General features: G+C 42.8%; 1 protein-coding gene across 4 annotated transcripts in view; it reads left to right on the forward strand.

The window, feature by feature from the left end:
- FAXC (failed axon connections homolog, metaxin like GST domain containing) overlaps positions 1-25,788 on the forward strand; it is an 84,322-nt gene extending 58,534 nt beyond the window's left edge. For all 4 annotated transcript variants that reach the window (XM_060030209.1, XM_060030206.1, XM_060030208.1 and 1 more), the window contains 2 exons: positions 10,218-10,334; positions 20,347-25,788. In XM_060030209.1, coding sequence (XP_059886192.1) covers positions 10,218-10,334; positions 20,347-20,636 — 407 coding nt within the window. In that variant the 3' untranslated portion in view covers positions 20,637-25,788. The remainder of the gene's footprint in view (positions 1-10,217; positions 10,335-20,346) is intronic.
- The last annotated feature ends 1,497 nt before the right edge of the window (positions 25,789-27,285 follow it).

A 27,285-nucleotide genomic window follows, 5' to 3' on the forward strand; every position in this document is an offset into this window, starting at 1 on the left:
AAATAGTCTGCATTCACTGAAAAATATATTTACTGAGCACCTGTTGGGCGCCGGGCACTGGTGGGTACCGGGGGATAGTCTTAGTGCCCAGGTAGAGCTCACCGTCTAGTATGATTTCTGTCTTCACTGATTTTACAATCTAGACAGAATCATAAGAGAACCATTCTGATGAGACTGTCAGGGCATCCGTGTACCAAATAAACTCCTAGGTAGCTGAGTTCATTCACCTGTTAGATGAGGATGATTTAGGATTGTCCATTTAAACATTGGAGGGTGTCTGCCAAATGTTATCATTTGAGATTTAGCATAGTCGATACAGTCTCTTCCCTTGGCCCCTTGTCAGTGAACAAGATCAGGTATTTTTTTGTTTTGTTTTTTCATTATGAAAATTTTCAAACACACAGAAAAGTAGAATAGTAGTCCAATGAACAGCTTTATAACCATCACCTCTATTCAATAGTTGTTAACATTTTGTCATATTTGCCTCAACTATTTTTTTTCTTGATGTGGATGTGTTTTAAAATTAGTTACAGATATCATGACATTTAACCTCCAAACACTTTTGAATGTAGCGCTGATATTTTTGTCATGTGGTCAGCAGCCTCCAAGGTGGCCCCCAGTGATCCCTGCCTCCTGGGATTCATGCTCTTGGGTAATCCCCTTCCATTGAGTGTAGGCTGGACTTATTGATTTGCTTCTAAGAAATAGAATATGGCAGAAGCAATGCGATGTCCCTTCCAAGATTAGGTTATGAAAAGATTATAGCTTATATCTTGGGCATCCCCTCTCTCCTGTTCTTGATCTTTCACTTGCTCTGATGCAAACCAGCACGGTTGTGAGCTGCTCTATGGAGAGGTCCACGTGGCAAGGAACTCATCTCTGGCCAGGAGCCAGCAAGGACCTGAGGCCTGTTAACCATGTGAATGAGTTTGGAAACATCCTCCCCTAGTCAAGGCTCGAGATAACTGCAACCTGGCTGACATCTTTTTGTTTTTTAATATTTGGGATTTTATTTTATTTTTTTAATTAAAAAAAATGAAGTGGGCTTCCCTGGTGGCTTAGTGGTTGAGAGTCCGCCTGCCGATGCAGGGGACACGGGTTCGTGCCCTGGTCCGGGAAGATCCCATATGCCGCGGAGCAGCTAGGCCCGTGAGCCATGGCCGCTGAGCCTGCGTGTCCGGAGCCTGTGCTCTGCAACAGGAGAGGCCACAACAGTGAGAGGCCCACGTACCGCAAAAAAAAAAAAAAAAAAAAAAAATTGAAGTATAGTTTATTTACAATGTGTTTATTTCTGCTGTACAGCAAAGTGACTCAGTTATACACATATACAAATTCTTTTTTTATATTCTTTTCCATTATAATTTATCCCAGGATATTAAATATAATTCCCTGTACTATGTAGTAGGACCTTGTTGTTTATCCATTCTATATGTAATAGTTTGCGTCTACTAACCCCAAACTCCCAGTCTATCCCTCTCCCTCCCCCCTCCCCCTTGGCAACCACAAGTCTGTTCTCTATGTGTGTGAATCTGTTTCTGTTTCATAGATGAGTTCATTGGTGCTGTATTTTAGATTCCACATATAAGTGATATCATATGGTAGTTGTCTTTCTCTTTCTGACTTACTTCACTTAGTATGATAATCTCTAGTTGCATCCCTGGCTGACATCTTCATTGCAGCCTGTGAGAGACCCTGAGCCAGAGGCACCCAGCTAAAGCTGCCTGGATTCTTGACTCACAGAAACTGTGAGGTAATAAATATTTGGCCTTTTAAGCTGCTAAATTTTTGAGGAAATTTATTATGCAGCTATCAATAACAAACACACCTACATAGCTCCAATCCCATTAATCCTAGTAGGAGCCTCTTTGAGCAGCTGCTGAGCTGTGAAGGGTACAGCCAAGTTGTCAAGAGGGAAGAGTGCTTATCCTGCTATGATGGGCGGCAGGCATCGAATTTCAGTTGCCTCAAGTTACATAGATAAAAGGTGTTACATCTTTTAGAAGTAGAATCTTATCTTTTAGTCTCTCAGGAGACTATTATTACTACCCATTCTGATTTTAGCAGTGTTCTTGTCTTGGCTCCGAAGAAACCTGGATCTATTCCGAGATTGTAGAGCTTGGCACACAGGAGCTTTCTGTCTCTGGATTCAATGATCTTTGAGAAAGTAGTGTGCAATGGGGAGAGAGTTATGTGGGACATTCTTAACCATCTAATGGTCAGGATACATGGACAAGAATGTTCAGTAGGGGAGTAATAAGGCCTCCCACAGAGTAGGAGCTAAAGACTCAGTCCTACACTCGGGAAGAAGCGTCACACAGAATTGTATGTGATATCCAGCATACTCATGCGTATATCATTTGAGAAGGTATCAGATTCCCTTTTTTTTTTTTTTTTTTGGCCATTCTCAGACCAGGGATCGAACCCAGGGCCCGGCAGTGAAAGCGCTGAGTCCTAACCACTGGACCACCAGGGAATTCCCCAGATTCCCATTTTTAAAGATGAGGTCAATAGCAGTTTGGTTTCATCCAAAGGGACCTATGCCTATTGTGTGAATCTGAGTAAGGTCCACCACTCTGGGCAGGTGCTAAACAGTTCTGGTGGTTAAAGGTTTGCACCGGTTTTTGGTGATTGCTCAGATCTTTGAAAATGGTTGCAGATCCTGGATTCCAGGTAAGGTGAAACCTGGAGTCCATAAAATGATGACAGATCCTCCAGAAATGTGGAGTCTGCTTGCAGGGTCCTGATGGCCAGACACAAAACCTGCCATTAGAATCTGCTACTATTCGTCGTTCTTAAAAGAAGGATAAGTTCCTTATAAAAGGATTTGAATTTAAATTTCAGCATGACATTGAATTCAGTCTGATGTGTTGTTTCATTAATTAAACCATATTTAGGGGCTACCAGATAGTCTTTATTGAATAAAGAGACAGAACAGCTGGTGCCTCTGATTACCCAAATACAGAATAGCCAGGGCAGAAATGAAATTAAGGGGAAAGCCTCTCGTGGGATGTAGTTTGAGTTGGGTGCTCTATATTCTTTACCCTCAGAAGGTGTACTTGGGAAAGTGAAACAGGGGAGACCCATAGAACTTTTACACCCCTCAAATCTCACTGTTTCAGTTGAATGTCTAGTCAGATTCAAAAGCAGCAATATTTCAGCAACTTCAAGAAGAGAGATAAATAAGAAGGCCGATCATCAGTGAGTCAGTAACGCTGCGTCATCATTAGAGATGTTAGCTTTGGTTCTTGAAGACTTCCAGAAGCTGCTGTTTAATGTGATTAAATTATAGTAATAAGTGAATCTGAGCAGGCGTTTGCCTCCTCCTGAGAAATATTTTCCTAAACTGGATTTCCTGTGTGTGAAATTTTTCCACAACTGGTACAAATCCTTTCTCCAAATTTCCTAAAATTACAGTATATGTGCATGAATGCTTTGAGTGCATGGAGTTCAGAAGGTGCTCAGAAACATTAATAGGAGGACTGAAGTACAGAAGAGCAAGTGCAATCCCAAGTGCAAGTGTATGTTCATCCTTGTCTCATCCATAGGGAACTTTAAGAGCTGGGACATCAACAAAGAGAAGATTGGGAGAAAGAGGTGAGATGATTGGTATTGGTGGTCATTGGGGAAGGGGTCAAGATAGTTCATACTCTCTGGAAAGAATTTTCTTGTCTGTTCTTCTAGAGAGTTTTGTAGAAGATTGGAGGAGTATCTAGTTGCCTTCCAGAATGAAATCTGAGGAGGGATTAAATTTAGGGGCTCCTTCTGGTATCCCCCCACCCACCTTTATTTTTTTCCAGAGTGTGAGCCAGTTGGTGCAACTAGTAAATGTCAGAAAGTTGTCAAAGTTAATGGTTTTAATTCTGATATTTACTCATAAGGACCATTAATAACCTCATATATAAGATAGCACCACCCCCCTCATAGTTGAAAGAATCACATATTCAGTGATTTTAGAGTATGCTGGGAATATGAACAAGAGCTCTTTAAAGGGAGTGGCCTGCCATGTGATTTCTGACAAAGAGAGGTCTGACCAGGAGTGTAAGAGAGACTAGAACATAGATTTCCTTCAGCTTTGCCCTCTGGGAGAGTCACATGCAGGAAAAAGAGCTTCAAGGATGTGTTCTTTGAAGTTTGGCTGGTAAGATTACTGTGACCTGTGCTATCCTTGGGGAAAGCACTCAAAGTCTTTGTCTCTCAAGTGTTCTTAAAGTCCCAGTTAATTAAAGGTTGAGAGGGACAATTAGAAATAGGAATGATATCAACATTGACTTCACTGGAGTTATCTGCTTATAAACCCGTCAGTGCTCAAGTGTAGGGAACGCTAAGTAGGTGAAACTCGTAATTACTCTTAATTCTTAGATTAATAGAAAAATGAGTGCTTGAAAATCTTTTGACTATTAATCTTTAATTTCTCTCTAGAACGATATTCTCTCCACAGCCAGTCTTTTATCTTCTGCCACTTATAGCATTTGGAAATTTAGCTAAATGGCAGGAATGGAGCTGACAGTGGCCAGTAAAAGCTGGGAGCAGAATTAGTAAGGGAATAGTGGATATAATTCAGAGGTTCATTTCTACTTCCAGTGCTCTGGAACAAACATTCTGCCCACTATCCCACAGTGATATATGTGAACACAAGTCATCGATTTTTACTTAGAAGTATGTTAGTGGAGACTTACTTTCCTAGGGTATTGTGCAAAATAAATATGGCCGTAAATTCTTTGTGTGATTCCAGAGGAAAGAACTGGGATCAATGGTAGATGTACCAAGGGGACATATTTTGTCTCAGTGTAAGGAACTATCTAACCAGAGAATTGCCTGCCTTGCCCAGGAAATGAGGGAGAAGTCCCTAGAGGGGCTGCAGTTGGGGACTATCTGGTAGGGAAATGGGAGAAGGGATTTCTACACCGCATGGGAGGTTAGACTGTTCTGCCCACAGCTGTAGTACTTGTTCTATTATTGTTGACGAGTGTAAAATAATTCCTTATGTTAGAATAGCACCTTCTAGTTTGCAAAATGCTTTCACATTATTACATTTTTCAATCCTTATAGTAGTTCTCTAATCTAAGAAAAGACAGATCAAACATACTTAAGGCTATCAACATCTTGACTGATGATTTCTACTGTGATAGGCACCAGATGGACAGAAAAGTAAAACAGAGGGTTACCTGCCCTCAAGGAGATTAAAAACTACTTGAGGAGATAGGACACACACATAAATAAGACTGTGAGATGACGTGTGGATTACCTAATGAGTGATCTAGACCAGTGGTTCTTAAAGTGTCGTCCCTCAGCAGCATCAACATTACCTGAGATCTTGTTAGCAAGGCAGATTCTTGGGTGCCACTCCATACCTACTGAATCAGAAACTCCTGGCTTGGGGTTGCATGGGGGATAAATCAGTAGTTTTAAAAAGCCCGCTAGGTGTTGCTGATGCATGCTCGAGTTTAAGACCACTGACATACTCTAGTCTGGACCAGTGGTTCTCAAACTTCAGCGTGCATAAGAATCATCTGGAACAGCTCTATTCAGAGTGTGGTCTAAGAACTGCAGGCTCTCCAGGGAATTTTTATGCCTCTAAAGTTTAAGAAACACTGACCTGGAAGCTTGTTGAAACACATACTTTCTCCCAGTCATTCTGATTCAGTAGATGGGACCTGAGCATGTGTGATGCTGATGCTGGCATCAGGTTATCCTTTGAGCAGCCCTGCTCTAAGCAGTTGTCCCTCTGGGGTTTGGCAGGGGAGTGGGCAATGAGAGGTGCTAGGGGAGTGGACAGTGCAGGTAGCCTTCCTGGACTGGAGGAGGGAGAACTTGATCTGAGTCATAAGGGAAGGGTTGGGTTAGACAAGTGGAGGTTATTTGAGACAGGAAGGATGGGGTGAAGGATGGTGGTGGGATGAGCTCCCGGCATATTTGACTGAAGTAGAGCATTCGCATGAGGTAGACCTTGACTTGTCCTGCCGGGGCCTGGAGAGACCTATCTGCTGGCAGCTCTCATGCATCCTCCCCGAGGAAGAGGCTGAGAGGCAGGCAGGAGGCAAACAGCCTTGCTCTGTTTTGCGGTCCCTCCCTCTGGTGGGACTTTTAAGATCCATGTTCCTCTCTATTTGTCCTCTCCTCGTCCCTCGGCCCTTAGGGAGTCCCATGTGCCCTGGGTTCCTCACCTCCCAGTGTTTCTGATATTTTCAATCTTTATTTGCTCTCACCAATGGTTCATGGTCCACACACCAAATCTGGGGGCTGGCAGGGAGTTACAGGTGCTCAGATATCCCTCAGCTCCCTCTGTCCATCTCTACAGAAACTGGGGGGCTGGTTTACCTACTGAAAATGAGGCTTGAGTTGCCTCGTCACCCAAGCCTGCTCCTTCAGTGCCCTTCGGAAGTGCCCGTAGTGTTTGTTTTTGCTAACACCCTCCACTAATGAAAAATGGGCTCACTTGGTGAAGCCTGGGCGTGCTGCAGACTTGAGACTTGGGCTTGTCGTCTTCATCTCTAAGCAGAGTCTAATCTAAACTCAGTCTCCCTCTTAAAAATACTTCCTGCCAAGCTCAAAAGGCCAAATCTGGAACAATTTGAACAGCAAAAAGAATAATGAGAGTACTGGATTATAGGCCATAGAATAAAATATATATCGACAAGTGCACACTTAAATAAATAATGGAATACGTCAGTAAATGGGGGATGAAGGGAGCAGTAGCATTTGGATCAATACATGTAGAAGGATTGAGAGAAATAGAAAATCCTGATTAGGCAAACACCACAGTAATAATTGTTTCAGATGACATCTACTGATGGATACTAAAATTAGTGGGCCAAAGTTTGAGGAGAAACAGGGTATTTATACAGTCTCAAAGTTTCTCTCCCAAGGCTATTAACTGCAAAAGGAAAAACAGTGACATTACAGTGAAGAAAACTTATAGACACCACCTTCACCGCATGGTCAAGGTTAACATCCCCAGTGATATGGACATATGGACATTGTGGACCCCCTGATATGATGCCCCGAGAAGGGGTATTAGGGTTCTCCAGAGAAACAAGCCAATAGGAGATCTAGATCTAGATATCTAGATCTATCCATGTCTATTTCTCTTCTACAATAAAGTCATATTGACTCATACAACTGTGGAGGCTGACAAGTCCCAAGATCTGCAGGGTGGGTTGGCAGGTGGAGACTTGGGAGGGCTGATGGTGTAGTTCCAGTATGAACTGGCTCAAGACCAAGAAAGAGCCAATGTTTCCATTTAAGTCTGAAGGCAAGAAAAAGCCCATGTCCCAGTGCAGAGGCAGTCAGGCAGGAGGAATTCTCTCTTACTCCAGGGAGTCAGCCCTATCGTCCAATAAGGCCTTCATCTAATGGGACGAGGCCCACCCACATTAGGGAGAGCATTCTGCTTTACTCACTCTACCACTTAAATGTTAATCTCATCCAAAACACCCTCACAGAAACACCCAGAATAATGTTTGACCACATAACTTAGCACCCATAGTCCAGTCAGGTTGGCACATAAAATAACCATCACAGAAGGGTTCATAAAAATGCATGACTACTCTAATTATTAACCACCTTAGACAAACCCAAGTTGATGAAAATTTTACAAAATCAGTATTCTTTAATAAGAGTGTCAAGGCTATGAAAGACAATGCAAGCCTGAGGAGATTGGAGGAGACTAAGGCAACCTGATAACTAAATGCAGTGTGGGATCCTAGCTGGTACCCTGGAACAGAAAAGGATACTAGTTGAAAAACTAATAAAATTTGAATGAAGCCTATAGTGCAGTTAATTGTATTATATTGATGTTAATTTTTTAGTTTTGGTAAACGTACTATGGTTAGCTAAGATGTTAATCTTAGCAGAAGCTGCTTGAAGGGTATACAGAAAGACCGGAGGATTTCTTAGTAACAGAGGGTATTTTTATATTCTTTAAATTTATAACTGTCCTGTGTGTATATATACATATAATTGTGTATCTACCATGAAGGCTAAATTCTATCCTTTTTTTTTTTTTTTTTGGCAAGTTCCTTTAAAAACCCTTACACTTTTGTTCTTTTTTTCCTTCTGTATTCTGTGTTCCCTCCTGACTAAAGCATCCTTTTGTAAACGTCCACAGCTCAACCCTCTTGCTGTTGCATGGAGGGTCTTTATCTCTGAGGTGGTTCTGCTCACGGCATATTGTACAGAGCAGAGAGCATCAGGCTGGGAGTCAGGAGGCCCAGGTGCCAGCATTTTTAGTCTGGTTCTGTTATTGACTCAGTACCCTTCCGGTTTTAACATTCTGAGTCAAGTGGCAAATTTGGGCTGAACACTATATGCGGTAGTTGATGTACGGATCCAAATGATTATGTTTAGTATTTTTTCCCTTTTATCAAGGTCTTAAGTGCTCAGATTTCCTAAGTTTTTATAAACTCATGTACGTTTTTTCCTCTTGCCCCCCAAAGTCTTTGGAGTCTACAACAGAATTCACAATTTACTCTGGCATTTCCCTTAGACTCTTTCCTTTTAGCCATTTAAGGAAATCAACATTTTGAGGGGCCAGGAAGCCAGTGTAGCTCTCCTTTAACTTGTTTTCTCCTCTCTGAAACTGGGTCATATGTGTAAAAGTGAGATTTGAAACAGGGCTGTCTGAACTGAAAGCTTCTATTGCCCTGAGACGGCTTTGAAAGGAGGCTTCTGGTGGAAAGGTGGATAGAATCTACCAGATGGAGAGAAGTGGGGGGCACAGATGGGTTTTGGGGGGCAGAGGTGTGGCAGTGGGAAGCATGAAGTGTGCTGGGGAGTGGAGCTGTTCTGGGTCTGCTGGGGTAAAGGAGGATGAGGGATGAAGCTGGAACATGGGTGGGAACAGAGTGCGATGAGCCTTGGATTCCAGGTTGAGTTTGGACTGTATTTCATAGCCCATAAACCATTGAAGGTCTTTGTGAAAGGGAGTGCCACAGTGAAAAGAGTGTCTTAGAGATTTAAGTATGGGTGGGATATGGAATGGACCGGAGAAACAGAGGTCTCTCCTCATGAGTGCTGGTGTTTGATGAGTTAACCAGATACGGTGCTAAGTGCTTTACATGTGTTATGTCATTTAATTCTCACAGTAGCCCTAAGAAATACCCTTAATAGCATCCCCATTTTCCAGATGGGAAAGCTGAAGCTTTGCGAGGTTAGTTAATGACCAGGCTTTCCGTAGTGAATAACAGTGGTGACAGGATGTGACGTAGGATGGATCCGTTTCCACCTGGGCTGCCTCTTTATCCTGCAACACAGTGGCCTGGAGACGACCTGGGGCAATTGTAGTGGGTAAGATGTGATAAGTCCAGGTGATAAGGCCTGAACTAGGTCAGCCGTGGTAGAAAAGGAGAGCTGGGAGCGGCAAAGTGAGACATCCCTGTATGGGAGCCTGATCCCAGGGCTGGGTCTGCAATTTTAAAGCTTCTCTTTATGTTTGTTTCCTGCTGGTGCTCAGTGGTGAGAACTTTGCCAAGACCATGGAGACATCATGGGAAGCCTTGCCTCCAAACTTCCTAAGTAGCTTAGGCTTCTTGTTTCTCCCGAGGAAATGAATTAATTTAATGAAGTAAGTGCTGAGGCTGGGTGTGCTTGGCTGGGGTTACTAGAGATGGTTTAAGCAAACTTCCAGGTGTTCTCAAGCACCTCAGACTTTAATGGCTAGAGTTGGAGACAAGGAGGTGCCTCTGGAGGTCTGGGGGTGATCAATTCTTCCTTTTTCCCAGGAACCCCCTCTCTCATCCACGTATCTTGATATGTTTCCAGTTACTTCCCTGCTTTGCTGTTGTATGGGTTGATATATCACAGAATTGTTTAACTTGCTTTACTTTTGTTTCTAGTTATAAGTCAAAGGGGGTACATGCATTTGGTTTTGCAAAGCTTTTTTTTTTTTTTTTTTTTTTTTTTGCGGTACGCGGGCCTCTCACTGCTGCGGCCCCTCCCGCCGCGGAGCACAGGCTCTGGACGCGCAGGCCCAGGGGCCATGGCTCACGGGCCCAGCCGCTCCGCGGCATGTGGGATCTTCCCGGACCGGGGCACGAACCCGCGGCCCCCGCATCGGCAGGCGGACTCCCATCCACTGCGCCACCAGGGAAGCCCTGGTTTTGCAAAGCTTTGGATGCACACTTAAACGGGCATATAATGGGTGCGTGCTGAATGCTGTTGTGACGTAGTGGGACGGTGAGGGCTGGCCCAGTGACCTCTCTCTGCTCTCTCTGCTGCAGGTGATAAGAAGTACATCATGGGGCCCAAACTTTCCACTCTAGACGCCACCGTCTTTGGACACTTGGCACAGGCAATGTGGACCTTACCCGGGACGAGACCTGAGCGGCTGATAAAAGGCAAGCCCTACAAAGCTCTTCAGGTTTGGGGAGTCGCGGGGGGCGTGGAGGATGGGAGCAGCACAATGGAGAATCCCAGGCCAATGCCCCTGAGCTTGGCTGTGCTTCATGGAGGCACCAGGCCGTGGTGTGTGGGGCCAGGGTTGGTTTCCTGTGCTCAGGACACGTAGAGGCCGAGGAGAGACCCGGCTTCTCACCTGCCATCTCGCTCGGACCATGTTCTTTGCAAAGCTGACACAAATCCTGCCGCGTTCTACACCAGGGCTCTTCTTCCAGCTCCTTACGTAGTGGACTTAATACTTGTCACTGAAACAGGGCTTGCATTCCCCCTAGTGCCCTTGTTTTGTTGGTCTCCCTTACTTTCCTTTGGACTGTGGTGGCTCACCAGTTTCTGGTTTATCCAGCACTGCGGCAGCCGTGGTCGGGTGGGGCTGATGAGCTCACTGCCCATCTCACATGCTCCTTTTGAATCTGAACTGGTCTCAGATATTTCACACGTGCGTATAGGTACGTATGATTCTGCGTCATTTGAGTTCAAAGCACTCCCTTCTCCTTTTCCAGCGGGGTGTCTGTGGATCATACGCGGAGAGTAGTAGAGCTGGAAAGTTCAAGATAGTGGGAAAATGGGGAAAGCGTCAACAAATGCTTTGTAAGTCTAGTGCTATGTGAGGTGTTATTATTGATATTATTATACATGCATTTTGACCAAAGAAATCGTATCTTTGTTGTGTGATCTTGATGTAAGGCCCATGAGAATTACAATTCTAAACTGGAGGGGTCGAAGTGGGATGAGTGGGACCGGAGCTAGAGGATGCACATATGTGTGGGGTGGGGATGGGGGTGGTTGCCAGAAGTAAAATTGGCAGTGGGGCAGGGAAAGTCAGCTCAACCTGGGTTGATGTCAAGGGACCAGATCTTCATGTGTGTATGTGTGTGTGTGTGCGTGCGTGCATGTGCGTTGGAGTGGGGTGGTGGGATGTACATGGCAGCTGGGGCCTCTGGGAGAGGCTTCCTCTGCCTTGATGAATGGGAACCATTTTGAGTCGTCTCTGGTTTTAAACAGTACCTAGGCAAGTGCCCAGGGCCTAGGAATGTGGGCATCAAGGTTCCATATTTCGATTTGGGGAAGGGGATTGACAAGAGTTAGTCAGGATTTTTATACCCCAGCTGAGAGACTGGAGGTGTACCTGAGATCACCAGTGAGTAACATATAGAGTACTCTTAATTAATGTTGGATGGACTGATGGATGGATGGATGGATGGATGGATGGATTGAGGGATGGATGGATGGATGGAACCAAGCAAGACAGAATCATACAAGAAACTGAGGCAGGTGAGCAAGTCATGTGTGGTAGTCGTGGGTGGGTGGGTGGGGAGGTTGGTGAAGTCTATAGGTGTGTGTGTGTGTGTATACTCATGTGCATGCCCAGAGATTCAGAACAGGCTAAAGGCAGCAGGAGTAACTCTCCAGATTGGTGGGGATGGGGCTCTAGATACGTTACCAGACTTGGTTGGAATGGATCAGGCATTGGCTGAAGGTCTTTTAGAACAATAGCTAGGTGGGGACAGGGATAGTATGGACTTATATTTAATTTCCTAAGTGATCAGTATGGAGGTGTTCCTTGTCTTGTGATGTGTTGGAAGTTATCTAAATTGAATATGTTATCACATTGGTGATGTTTGTAGCACTTAAAGTAGTTTCCCTTTATTTTAGTCAGGTTTTCCATGGTGGTCTAAAAGATAGTGATTCCTTTTTGTTCATCTAGGGGTGTGTTTTGTATTTACTCTTGCTTCCTGTTTCTTTGTACTCCCTCCTTCCCTACCACACCACCTTTACACACCTATGAGTACACACACACTCACATCTACTCATATGCTTCTATACCCACATGCCGTGTACACACTCACTCGTACACATACATTTACATTTCTACCCAAGCACATACACACACACCCTATGCATACACACTCACACACACACACACTACAGTTGACACTCAAACAACACAGGTTTGTACTGCATGAATCACTTATACGTGGTTATTTTTCAGTAGTAATGACTACAGTACCACACAGTCCATCTTGGTTGAATCCACGAATGCGGAGGAACCTTGGATACAGGGGACAGACTCTAAGTTCTTTGCGAATTAACCCCCATGTTGGTTAAGGGTCAAGTGTATTGAGGTCATCTGTTATTTAGTCAGAAAGATTTAGGTATCCAGTATCAGTAGAAATCTCAGATTGTACAGAAACCCTTCTCGAAGAAATGAAGCATCTTTTGTGAATTTATTTATGACTTGGCCCTTTCCTCTATTATTTCCTGGAGGGACTTGAGGCATTTAGTGTTCTTTTTAAAATAAATGATCAGTGTTTTTGGAGAATTGATTTTGAGTCCCATGCGGAGACGCACACATTTGGGGGAATCTGATGCTGTCACCTGCAGGGCACTTTGGCACGTAGATGCAGATTCTTAAAATAAGCCGTAGCTTCCAGCTCTCCATGGGAACTGGAGGAGGACAGATCATTCAAGTGCACAGCAAGCCTCTAAAGCTCATTTCAGTCATTATTCTATGCCCCTTTCTAACCTTTTGATCGGAGCTGCTAATGCAGGCAAACTACTAATTTGATCTCAACTTCTTTCTCTGCCTTTGCTCTTTCTGTGGTGGAGACCTTCAACGGAGAAGTAGAAACAACCAACCAAGAGTCTGGATAATTTAGAACTGGCTCACATCCAGGAGTGGAAGTGGCTTGGATCTGACAGTTTTCTGCCTTAGCTTTGGAACAGCCAAGACACTATTGTCCTTGCCATCTGTGTGAGTGTGTGTGTATCAATATTAGCTTTTTGGTCCTAGATATTATTTAAAATAATCTAGCCACACAGGCTACTCTGGGAAACATCCAGAATCATGAGAACTTTTCCTTAATTTAGGTGAGTAGGAGGACAGACTTTGAATACTCAGCAGTTCTTAAAATATACATAATATGTTTGTGTATGATATGAAATGTCATTTCCTTACTAGAGAAAATGTAGAAAAGATAGAAAAGTTTAAAAAAAATAAAATTAACTTGTGACCCCATCACCCGCAGAGAATAGCCGTTAATATTGTGGCATGTTTCCTTATCTTTTATCAAGTACGTGTATATATGTATGTTTAAAAGTTGGGATCATTATGTTGATATAGTTATAACCTGCAGTTTTTTTCAAAAAATTATTTATATTTGGCTGCGTTGGGTCTTCATTGCTGCGCTCAGGCTTTCTCTAGATGTGGCGAGCGGGGGCTGCTCTTCCTTGCGGTGCATGGGCTTCTCACTGCGGAGGCTTGTCTTGTTGCGGAGCACGGGCGCTAGGTGTGCGGGCTTCAGTAGTTGTGGCACGCAGGCTCAGTAGTTGTGGCTCACGGGCTCTAGAGCACAGGCTCAGTAGTTGTGGTGCACAGCCTTAGTTGTTTCGCGGCAGGTGGGATCCTCCCAGACCAGGGCTCGAACCCGTGTCCCCTGCATTGGCAGGCGGATTCTTAACCACTGTGCCACCAGGGAAGTCTGTAACCTGCAGTTTTTAATTAACTGTGTATTATGGCCATTTCCCTTGTCATTAAATATTCTTCAAAACAGTGTATTTAGTAGTTGCATAATATCCTATCCCATGGCTACATTGTAATTTGTGTGATTAATCTTTTTCTGGACTTGTGGGTTGTTTCAAGTAATTTTTACTAACATTCTGTATTAACCACGGTGCCACCAGGGAAGTCCCGAATCTCAGTTTTATTATCAGCAAGTTTTTTTTATTAAAATATAATTGACATACAGTGTTATATTAATTTCAGGTGTACCACATTCAATGTCTATGTCCATTTTGAAATGATCACCACAATAAGTCTAGTTACTGTCATCATACAAAGTTAATACAATATTATTGACTATATTTCCCCATGGTGTACATTACATCCCCATGACCTATTCTCTTTATAACTGCAGGTTTGTACCTCTCAACCTCCCCCATTCATGTCCCCACCCCCCGACCTTCCCTCTCCTCTGACAACCACCAGTCTGTTCTCTGTATCTGTGAGTCTGGTTTTGTTTTGATTTTTTTGTTTGTTTTTAATTAAAAATTTTCTTTTTTTTAAATTAATTTTTAAAATTATAGTTGATATACAATGCTGTTTTTCTAGTTTTTTTATTATAGTTTTTTTTATTATAGTTGATTTACAATGCTGTGTTTCTGCTGTACAGCAAAGTGAGTCAGTTATACATACACTGCTTGTTTGTTTTTTTAGATTCCACATATAAGTGAAATCTTATGATATTTGTCTTTCTCTGTCTGACTTATTTCACCTAGCATAATACCCTCAAGTTACATCCATGTTGTCACAAATGGCAAGATTTCATTTTTTATGGCTGCATAATATTTCATACTATGTATGTATGTGTGTGTGTGTGTGTGTGTGTGTGTGTGTGTATCTTCTTTATCCATTCATCTATCAATGGACACTTTGGTTGCTTCCATATCCTGGCTGTTATGCTGCAGTGAACATAGGGATGCATGTATCTTTTTGAATTAGTGTTATTGTCTTCTTTAGTAAATACTCAGGAGTGGAATTGCTGGACCATATGGTAATTTTATTTTTAGTTTTTTGAGTAACCTCCATACTGTTTTCCATAGTGGCTGCACCAATTTACAGTCCCACCAGCAGTGCACGAGGGTTCCCTTTTCTCCACACCCTCACCAACACTTGTTATTTCTTGTCTTTTTTAGCAGCCCTCTTAATGTGGAGTCACATTTGATTTTTTTTTTTTTGCGGTACGCGGGCCTCTCACTGTTGTGACCTCTCCCGTTGCGGAGCACAGGCTCCGGACGCGCAGGCTCAGCGGCCATGGCTCACGGGCCCAGCCGCTCCGCAGCATGTGGGATCTTCCCGGACCGGGGCACGAACCCATGTCCCCTGCATCGGCAGGTGGACTCTCAACCACTGCGCCACCAGGGAAGCCCACGCTTGATATTTTGATCAAAGTATCCTTATTAGAGAATTGCATGTGCATTTGGCACTCTTTAAAATAGACATGGAGAGTTGGAGAGCCTAGAAAAGTGAAAGTAAAGCACAAAAGGGAATGGGTTCTGTCGCACAGCTGCTTGCCCTGGAGAGCCGTACCAAACCCAGAGAACCTAACACTGCTTTTCTGAATTTGTAAGGAACACAACCTTGTGTGTTTTAAGAAAAACAAACACTGTTCAGCAGCTCTTTTAGCATCAGTTATTTATTGTATGTGGATTATTTTTTGGCTTATTATTTGATAGAGTAAAAGGTGGAAAAAATGCTGGATATCTTTGAAAAACATACACGTATATGCCCACCCCATACTCTTACTGTTCTCCATTCAAAGTGTTTAGGAAGAGGTTGTGGGGGAATTCAGGTCTCAGGGAAGGGCTGGCTCAAATGATCTTTGCTGGTCTTTGTATCCTGAGATCTGTGAACTAGCTTCAGTGAGACTGGGGAAGGTGGGAGTGTCCTCATTACCGCATTCAAGTTTGCTAAGAACTTTTTTTAAAATATTTTTTAAAAATTTTATTTACGTATTTATTTTTGGCTGCGTTGGGTCTTCATTGCTGCACGCGGGCTTTCTCTAGTTGTGGCAAGCGGGGGCTGCTCTTCGTTGCGGAGCACAGGCGCTAGGTTGGTGGGCTTCAGTAGTTGTGGCACATGGGCTCAGTAGTTGTGGCTCGCGGGCTCTAGAGCGCAGGCTCAGTATTTGTGGCGCATGGGCTTAGTTGCTCCATGGCATGTGGGATCTTCCCGGACCAGGGCTCAAACCTGCGTCCCCTGAATTGGCAGGCGGATTCTTAACCACTGCGCCACCAGGGAAGCCCTGCTAAGAACTTTTCTGAAGAGGAAATGTTCAACGTCCTTGCTGCCTGTGTGACACAGCGTTATAGGGAGCAACGAAAGACACAGCCAGCACCTACCACAGGCGTGGAGCCAGGAGGTGCTGAGTAAATACTTGGAAACCAAAAGAATGTGAAGAATGTGTGTGAGCGCCAGCCCTAGGTTTTCCAGATATTGGTTGGTTAAGAACCCGGGGCTGACAGTGGTGCTGGGAAGAATTGGAGAAATATAGGAAAATAAAAGGAGTCACTTTTTTCAAAGAGCCATGGGGAATATTTCCATTTGAGAAACTCCAAGAGAAAAGCTCTTTATTCTGTCTGGGAGTGTCCTTGGGGTAGAGGGCCATTTGACTTTCTGATAAATATCCTTTCAAGTTGTCTGAGAATATCAGTAATCACTCATTAGTCATTTTACTGATTTATTTTATTGGATTTTTAAATTAAAAAGGTAATACATATTGTCACAATAAGTTGAATTAAACAGGTGTACTTTAAAAGATTTATTACCTTCCCCTCACCCATGTCCAGTGTCACTCCCATAGAAAACAAATATTAAGGATTTGGAGTGAACCCTCTGTGCCTTTTTTTTTTTTATATACAAATTTACATACATATATATAGCTGTTTTGGTTTATTTTTATTGATTTAAAACTAAACAGTGGAATTGCATTATACACATTACTTTATAACTTGTTTTTTTCACTTAATAGAATATTATGTCTTTTTAACAGTTGCCCAATAGTCTATAGAATTGATATACCAGAATTTATTCAATCAATCCCTACTGATGGACATTCAGGTGTTTCCATCTTTCTTTTCTTTCTCTTTGTTTTTATTGACATAATACTGCATTCGGCATCCATGCTCATCTATCTTTACATACTGATGATTTTATTTTAGTAGAATAGAGTACTAAAAGTGGAGTCCTGAGCCAACAGATAACTGAATTTAAAATTTCACTAGATAACATCAGATTACTTTCCTAAAAAGCTTATAGCAATTTATACTTCCACTAGCCATGTAGTATAATGCCTGACCCTCCACACTGGATGGTATTAGACTTTTTTATCAGTCTGATAGGTGACATTATCTGACTGTTGAGTACACTTTGAAAGAAACCCTGCAGTTTTAAAAAAATTATTTCACAAAGTTTACATCTTCAGTATAGGCATTTATGTTAACATGGGCATCTCTCTCTCTCTCTCTCTCTCTCTCTCTCTCTCTCTCTCACACACACACACACACACACACACACACACACATTACACATAGCCTGTTTCTACTGCTGACTTTTTTCATTCTTTTTGGCTGGTAGCACATTGAGTGGGTCAGCTGGTGGAGAATCTCGGAACAAGCAAGGATTGGCAAAACCAGATAAATGGAGAACTCAACTGTAAATTTTCCCTCTTCGTTTCACTCTTTTTATCAGGGGCAGGATATGAGGATGGGCATGTGAGCTCGCAGCCCTTGCTTATCAAAAAGCACACCCTTTCTTCACTGTGTGATGGAGGGATCTCTTCTTCGTGACAACCCATTATCTTTGAGTGACAACACCTGTCTCCTCAAAATTCTTGAGACTCCAGAAAGAATTACAGAAAAATATTCTGTAACAGGTAGTGGGAAGCTATTAATTCCCAGGCCAGGCTGTCAGCTCATCAGGAGAGAGGCAGAGTCCAGTCATGGTGAAGGGAATGGAGTCTGGAGACTGCTTGTGTCTGAATCCTGGCTCAGCCACTATATAGTTACGTGACCGTAGGCAAGTTAATTAACCTCTCTGTTGCTTCAGTTTTCCTATTACAGATGGAGATATTAATAGCTCCTGCCTCATAGGATTGTTGCCAGGACTAGGGATGGGAATTAATATAATTCAACAATAAATAAAGCACTTCAAGTAGTGCCTGGTACATAGTAAGGCCTATATACATGTGTGCTATTATTAATTTTTATTATTGCAGACTGAAGGGGTTCTAATGTCACACAGTCATGAAGGGGGCAGCTCTCCTGGAAGAAAGGTAAAGAAACAGGCTGTAGAGAGAATGGCTACAAAAGAAGTAGAGACAGTCATATATTGTGTAGATCCCATGGACATTGTGACTAGATTCTTACTTTCTGGGAATGGACCTGATTGAAGCAAACAGGGTTGTCCCCAGGGCCTGCTGTGAAGTGACCACAATTCATCTTTGATATTCCCTGCCCCCAATAGCCCCTTGCTGCTGCTTCTGCGTCTTTATCTAATTTTTGGTTACCAGCAATACCTGGTGAGGCATTTTGTAACTGCTTCCCTGAGGGAGAAAATAAGGGAAAGTTTTGCGTGCATCTGCCCAAAAAGGAGCAATGATATTGGCTTCTTAGCTTCCGAGCGCGTACAGAAAGTCTTCGAGTTGGGGGCAATCAGAATGGACTCATATAAATGTGAGTTGAACTGTTTTGATCTGAGAAGACTGAAAATGGTGACCTGGAACCAATACAAATCCACTGGTTTACAGGATCCATGAAGCGGGGGGATTTGCCTTATTATGTTTTGTAATGGATGTATTTAAGCAGAACAGCAATCAAGTTTTGAAAAATTTTAGTGGGAAAATGCTTATAATGTTACAGGAAGTGACAGGTAATGATAGTAATGACAATAAATAAATAGAAAAAAATACTGAAAGAAATCACACCAAAATGTTAATTGTGATTACCTTGGATTGGTGAGATTATAGGTGCTTTTGTTTTCTTCTTTATATATATATATATATGTATTATGTATATTTATACCATTTCTATATACAGACTTCTAATTTTCCAAAATGAGCATATATTATTTTCTCTGGTAGAAAATAAAATAGAGTAGTTACAGGCTATAACCACTAGAGCTGTTGATATAGAAACAGCCTAAATGGCTATAATAGGGGATTGGAAAAAACAAAATGAAACTGTGGTACATCTGTATAATGAAGTACTATGCAATTATCAAGGTGGTCATGGAGTGAAATTAAAAGGTTTACATTATATGTTGCTAAGTGAAGAAAGTAGCATAGGAAACAGAATATATAGTAAATGCTATATAGCAAATGTAAATATATGTAAATGCATATATAAATATGTAAATTTCAGGAAGAGTTTAAATGAAAATGTTATGGCAAATGGGATTATTGGTAATTCTTTTATCTTTTGCTTATCTGTATTTTCTAATTTCCTGCAATAAAACATGGACTACCTACACAACAAGTGAATGTTTATATAACTTTAAAAAAAATAAACATCCAGAGAATATTCTTAGGGCAATAAAGTCCTATAAGAGACAGTGACAAATTATATACTTATGAGGAGTGTTGCCATCTGGTGGATCAAAAGCAAAAACTCACCCTCTTTCTACATTTTTCATTTGGAATTAGGAAATGAAAGCCACACACCGTGCCGTATTTCAGATGAATGCCTGGACAATTTTAGCAACTTAACGAAAATGTTCCTTTGATTCACAGGAAAAAGAAGTAGACCAACGACCAAGCCCAACGAACCCAATCGTGGGTGCACTGTTGAATTTTATTTAAAAAATAAAAAAATCTCTGTTTTACGAAATATGTTTACAGGCATGCTCGTCCATAAAGACAATTCTGAGTTACCTGTTTTATGGATGATTCAGGGCAAAATTTCCATCCTAACCTAATTTTTTTCAACTAGTTGGCGTACTGACCAGCCCATAATGACACTACAAATATTTGTGGAATGAAGGATCACTTCTGGCTGACTTAATCCAACTAACAGTTGGTGTGTTTTCATGGGCTATAAATTAATTTAGATATGAACCAGTCGAAGCACTAGTTCTCTTGATATGCAAACATAAAATGATAAAATACTTCACAAAGCCAAATGATGGTAGTTTAGCCGCCATTCTGGATAAGCTACCTCCTCTCTTCTCACCACCATCAGACTCACTCGGAAATTTCATTCAGCCCATTCACTGAATTTAACCTTCCCACTCACCTTTCTCCTTCTGTGTATAAAAATCTAAACATTTTGACAGTGCCTCTGTGGAAAAACATGGTTAATGCCTACTCTACCCCATCCTTCTAAGTTTCCCAGAAAGCCAAGTGGCTGGTAGATTGTTGCCTTTGAGAACTAACCCTCGCTTTCCTCACCACCCTGCAGGTGAGCTGATCAATCTTGCCATGTACTGTGAGAGGATAAGGAGGAAATTCTGGCCTGAGTGGCACCATGATGATGACAACACCATCTATGAGTCCGAGGAGAGCTGTGAAGGCAGCAAAACGCATACGCCCCTGCTGGATTTCAGCTCTTACTCAAGGACAGAGACCTTTGAAGATGAGGGAGCAGAGAACAGTTTTTCCAGAACCCCAGACACGGATTTCACTGGACACTCGCTCTTTGATTCTGATGTGGACTTGGATGACTACACAGACCATGAACAGTGCAAGTGACATTCAGCCCTGCTGACCCTCCTCTGTTGGAGCTGCCATTCCCTGGGGTCAGTCCAGTTTCCCAGGTAGAAGTCCATCCGAGCTGGGAGGAGATCTTCGTGCTTGACACAGTTCTCACAAGCTAACTGGACTAGAGCAGCCTTATTTCTTTTTTGTACAAACAAGACACAGAACCATTCCGATGGCTCCATTTAAAACAAACAGGCAGAAGAAAAAGTCAGCATGGTTCCTGAAACCCACTTTTGTTTTCATTAGAAAACTAAGGTGGTGTGGTAGAGCAGGTACAAGAGCAGGTTGTCCACAGATGGTGTGTACATCGATCCCCTGCAACCCGAGGGCTTAGGTGCAAGATGGATTCTTGAACATCCTTCATCCAGCAGGGTTCAAAGTCAGGAGAGATGTCGTCAGAAGGAATGTAGGAGATAAATGTTCTATGGTGGCTGCTTGTTATTTCCTGTGTGTGTATTGTATGTTGAGATATAAGTCAAATAAAATCCATAGATATTCAGTGAACACCTACTACGTGCAAAGCACTGTGCTAGGTGCTAGCCAGTATGAGTTTTGTCCTACGCCCTGCCAGTGGCTAGCTGTGTGATTCTGGGCAAGTCCCTTAATTCTTGTGTGCCTCATTTCCCTCACCTGTAAAGTGGGGGTAACAATAGTCCCCACCTACCTACCTCACAGGGGTGTTGTGAGGATTCATGTGGTAACATACGGCGCTTTAAACCTCTCGGAAGAGGTGTGACATAAACACATTTTATTCTTTAACGTGCTTCGTGTGTGTGGAGATTGGAGGGCAAAGGAATTCCACATCTAGGCAACAGCGGCCACAGTCACTCGCCCAAGCGGAGCCAATGGAACACACACCAAGGCACAGTTAGGACTCTGTCATCATCCTCTTTGTGACCTTGCTTGAATCGAAATCTTTTGTTCAAAGAACCTTGGAAATGTTTCTACAGATCATCAACAGCTACAAACAGTCTTCAATTCTACTGTACGTTTGCAGAGAAGCCTTTCGTTGCCTGAATGCACACTGGAACCTTGTCCTTTGTTGATTCTGGAGTGTTAAGTTGCCTACGTTTGGTTTACTTGGGGGAATAAAGCTCAGGAATAGGATGGATTTAATAGTGGTGAAAGGGAAAGGATTTGACTGATTTTTGTAAGCAGAAGCTCGCCAACTTGTAATGTCTTTTTTGAAAACAAACCTTGCAAGATGTATTGGAAAGATGAAGTAGGAAGAGGATCATTGTAACGGGTAGCAGAGCACTTTGTGCAGTGTGGACCCTATGCAGTTTTATTAACGCAACTTTTCTGGTGTTCTCAGCCATTGTCCGGCGAGGGGAAGGCAACGCTGAGGAAAATCTTAATGTTTCTTAAGGATTTTTCCTCCCCTCCCCGTCCTCTCTCTCCCTCCCCATAGAGCCCCTGAACTCTTGCGGTTACTGTGTTGACTGAGGCACTCCATCTCTGAAGACATAGTTTTGGTTGACTTAGAACATTTTCTAGTGAAATATGGGTTGAAGATCCTAGGGTGATGGCTGTGGATTTGGGCTTCTGACCACAACTGACTGGGGAAGGGTTATTCCTTATGGGGTTAAAGAGGAACTTCTTAAAAAACAGTGTCTTCTGGTAAGTTCACGTACTTTACTTGAAAAAGACTCTCTTTGAATATGGTTTTGACAAAATAGTCCTAAAATGCTGTGGATTCACAAAGAAGTAAAAGGGGGAGAGTTTTTGAGGTTATTTACCATTTAAGCAACAGGGTAGGGCATATGTAACTGGGAAGAAATGCTGAAATACCCTAAGCTAGACACTTTTATGCCACAGAAAACTCAGTTGTTAATATCTTATTAAAGCCCTTCATCTTTTGAGAGGACTGTTCGATGACTAATAAGAATGTGTTGGAGGATGTATGAATGGTTAAGCCTGTTTTGTTTCCAGCATCATTTGGACTGTTCACCTCTCCTCTCTCTAGCTTAGTGTGTTGCAAGGCCAGCTGGTGGTAGTTCTGTGTGACAGGGAAGCTCCTGGCCTGAAAATGTGAATGTAGTGAACAGGTAAACTGTGGACCAATCTCCACAAAGACTGAGTTCCCCTTTCCCCACCCTCAGCTGGAAAGAGTTGTGTTTGAAATTTTGTCTACAGTTTATTCTTCCTGTATAGCACCAAGTGTGCTGTATCTTCAAGCCATGAATGATTAAGTTATGAGTGTGCAGAAGTCACAGATACTTTTTATTGTGTGTTACTTGGAGGGCAAGTCCATGGAGAGCCAACATTCAAAGTGAAGTTGTAAGACCTTCATTCCTTCTTTTCAGGAGCCTCCCGCAGGGACTTGAATGGACGTTGCTGGAGTCCTGGGTACTCCCTGACAGCTCATGACCGGGTATTCAGCATTTTGTATGGGTAACTTGATTAGGAACCCTAGAGTAGACCCAGGTTTTACTTTCCCAAAGTTGGTTATGGAAACAAAATGACCAAGACAAAACCCACTGTGGAGTGGGTGACTGATGCACTCTTGATTGGGAGGCTTTAATTTTCTGCTTCATTCTAAAGCTCTCCAGGTTTGAAGTGTTCTCCAAGTTGATGAACAGGTGCTACTTATAAGAAAAATAAGAAATTAGGGGATATTTTGGTCATCTGGCTTACTTGTTCAAGTTGTGTATTTCTTTTTTACTGGAAGGTAACTTAAGGAAATGTGATCTTTAATGGTAATAGATGCTTTGGGATGGACAGAAGACCCATGGGCTACCTGTTCTTTTTCTTACCTCTCACTGTAAAATTAAATTCTGCCCTTCTCTCCGCTTCCCTTTGCCTCACCCCACCCCTGTCTCCACTCATCAGGATGAAGGAGCGGCATCACGCTTTGCCCTGCATAAGCCAGAGTAGATACAAGGATGATTTAAATGTACCCAGAAGTAAACGATATTGTCAGAGGTTCCCATTTCTTGTTGTAACACTCATGAGTTGTGAATAGTGACACTACCAAGGCCACATGCTACCCAGATGACTGATCACAGACTTAGAGCAACTGGACTTGAATCAGAACTGCAGTCTGGTCCTCACGTGAGCCCTGCCTGTGTGCACTGAGGTAGGAGGATATGTGTTTGTGAAACAACTAGGGTTCAAGGAAAGGAAGCGTTAAGGGTTATAGCCGTGGGGGTCTTGCCTAGGTTATTTGAGAGAAAGTATAGACTCATAGAAATGGATAGCTGGGCCGTGGATTCACTCTAGAAAGCCATATTTATTTGGAGGACAGGCCCGGAACGGAGGTCTTTCACCTTGCCTTTTACAGGGTTCTTCCCATTACATCACCTTGACTTGGGTTCTTTTTAAAACCCACCTCCCCAAGAGGTCACTCCATGTTCATAGAACCAGCACATCCCTAGTCTCTCTCTGACAGTGCTTGGAATTCTCCACTCTTGTCCCCTGTATCTCTTCAGCCTGGTCTAGGCCAATTCAAAGGATCTTTCTTCGGTATCTACTCTGTGCAAGGCGCTGCTGGGCTCAGTGAATGATACCCAGAGGATGTCCAAGTCACCAAGACTCTTCATTCTCGGATTATATCTTTTAAGGAATCCATGCCCATATGGTCTCTCACTGGATATTTAGTTACTCACTGGTGAGTTGATAGCCACCTACCCTGTGCCTGGCCCCAGGATCCACACTGGATATAGATACAGTGGTGAACAGAACAGACGTGGCACCCTGGTTTTAGGGTATTCTCTTTTACCTAAGCTTCTGTGTTAGCCTCTTTTACGTGCTTAGCCACTTCCCTGATCCATTCCACTCATCACCACTAGATTAATGTTTCTAAAAAGCTCTAATAGGGCACCGTATTGCTCCAGGCTGAAGTATTCCGTAGAGCCTGGTGTTCTCACCTCTTTCTTCACCTTGTTTCCTGGGGCTCCTCCACGTGGTCCATCCAGTGCATCCAAGCTGGGCCATTTGCCATTGCCTAGACATGCCTCATGTACCTGTGCTCATGCCAGCCCTCTCCTGAAATGCCTGCCCTTCCTCTCCACTGGCGCAAGTCGTATGCACCTCACAAGGCCCAACTTGGTCAGTTCTGCAAGGAGAGGTCTCAGCTCATTATAATCTCCCCTTCCTCTAGAAACACAGCTCCCATCATTTCCTTCCCTGAAGGCTGCATGGGAAAGGTATGCCCAGAAAGTGGGCCGTACACTAGAAAGTAATGGTTTTTAATTCTTTTGTCTCTATTGATAATCTGATTCAAGTCCTATGCCCTAGTCCAAGAAAAATACGTATATGCAGATATATGAAATTTTACATGTAAGTTCAGGAGATTTAGAGACATCTTGACATTATCCGTGGATTCCTTAGGGGGTTCATGGACTGCAGGTGAAGAAGCCTTCTTCTAAAGAGTCTTTAAAAGTCACTGTTGGGGCTTCCCTGGTGGCACAGTGGTTGAGAGTCCGCCTGCTGATGCAGGGGACACGAGTTTGTGCCCCGGTCCGGGAAGATCCCACATGCCGCGGAGCGGCTGGGCCCGTGAGCCATGACCGCTGAGCCTGCGCGTCCGGAGCCTGTGCTCCGCAACGGGAGAGGCCACAACAGTGAGAGGCCTGCGTACTGCAAAAAAAAAAAAAAAAAATAAGTCACTGTTGTTTAGTGTTTGTTCTTGCTTGCTTTTATCACAGCCAGACAGGAGACAAATTGGAATGGGATGTGCAAGCAAAAGTGATCTCTGTCATTATCCCCGCGGAGAGTGTGCTGAGTGACAGGGGAGGAGGATAAGGCCTCTCACATTAGTTGAGAAAATATCTTTGTTTTGACAAGTGTGGCATTTTGAAAGTGACAGGGTTTCGTTGTCATCGTCATTGTCATCTCCCTTCCGACCACCCAAAAAGTTGATTTCGCAAAATCAATTCAGGGCCAGGGGAGCTTCCCTTCAGCCCTGAAACCCACCACTTCTGCTGACCGACCTGGGCTTAAGGTGGGAGAGAAGATGATGGATTTTTCCTTACAGGAAAAAGTTCTACACAATCAGGTTGTTCTGCATTAATTAAGCAATTAATTAATTCTTAGAACAGTTGAGTGTATTTTCAATAAAAGGATGGTGCCTTTTGTTGATAGGGAACAACTCAGGTTCTTCCTCTTCTTCTTTTCCTTCCTCTTCTCCTTTCTCCTGACCCGCGCCCCCCCCTTCTTCCTTTTCGTTTTCAGGGCGAAGCTCCTTTCGTATGACCCAGGATCCTTTGTTCTCCTTTATATGTAGTGCTGTTTAAGATGAACACAGACTGATGAAGGTACATCAATGACAAATACTTCTTGAGTCTAAATGCTGAACTCTGGCAACCCGTTTCTAACAGGTCCGGGATCGACGGCTTGACCTTCCTTCACTTGCTTCTGGTGGCCTGGATGCAACTTGCAAAGTTCAAAAGGACCCCTTGGTGGATGGGACCCCTCCTCTGGCCGGCAAAACCCTTGCTAGTGCCAGGAGTAAATGCAAATGGATGTGAGGCTTTCCTCATTTCAATTTCTTACCAGAAATTTAGGTTTTTAGTCCCTGACTTTAAAGAATATCTTGAAGATATTTAATATTCTTTAGTCTTTAAGGTAACTGGAACCAGCAGCACATTGGCCTTGCACCTTTGAGAAGGTTACAGAGAATATGAAAAATAGCGTAAAAGGAAGCAACTCACTGTTCTGGGGCTAACAGTGTGACCTTCTCAACCATTCTGGCTCTTGCCAAAGCAGGGAACTTGCCCCCAGACCAAAGCTTCTCTGAAGCTTCTGCTGCTGGCTAGACCATTAGGATGGTCTCAGTGTTCAAGAGGATTATTGCCCCTAATTGTCAAATTTGTAGACAGTAAAGGGGACCATTGCAATAATAAGACAACTTATGAATGTGGTCCAGCCAGCACCAGCACTCTTGATTATTTCCGTGGGGAAACAAGTTATCTAGAGCAAAAGATTGGTACAGTACTTCTGGTGTTCAGTACCAAATAATTTCAGCAATTAACTTGATGGCCTTCTTGAATATTTTTCAATTGCTGTTGTTCCTAATTACAGCTTTAAATATTTTGAAACAATTCACTAACTATAGAGCAATATATATTTATGATGATATTTCATTTTATGAAAAGTAGTATTACTAAATATGACCAATTCACCTCCTTCCCCCCATCCATTGGCAAGCATCCTTCCCTCCCCACCCCCCCCCACCCCACCCCCCCGCTTTTTTTTCTGTTTTACTTTTAGCTCTAGAATAGAGTAACTTTTATTTATCAGTAAAATTTAAACCTTCTTTAGCATTAAAAAAAAAAAAGTTACCCCGTGGCTTTAAAAACAATAGGATTTAGCTCCTGAATTGTCAAGTTAATCAGCAGTGGCTAAACAGATAGCAGAGGGAATGTGATATAATTGGAGGCTAGAAAAGAGTAATGCTTTGGGTATTTACTACCTCCCTCCCTTAAAGAAATACGACAATCTATGGACTTTTCTCTTTAATAGTTGTTCAGAATTGGAAGTGTTCTCTCATATTTGCTTCTAGCCCCCAACAAGAGATCACATTTGGCTTATTAAAACATCAACGATGTCCAAATGATTGTATTTTTACCTTTAACAAATTATATCTGAAATTTTTTGCAGCAATAAGACTAAAGATAACGCTCAACTTTTGGAGGGA

The sequence above is a fragment of the Delphinus delphis genome, chromosome 14 (genome assembly GCF_949987515.2).
Source record: "Delphinus delphis chromosome 14, mDelDel1.2, whole genome shotgun sequence".
NCBI classification, from domain to species: Eukaryota; Metazoa; Chordata; class Mammalia; order Artiodactyla; family Delphinidae; genus Delphinus; species Delphinus delphis.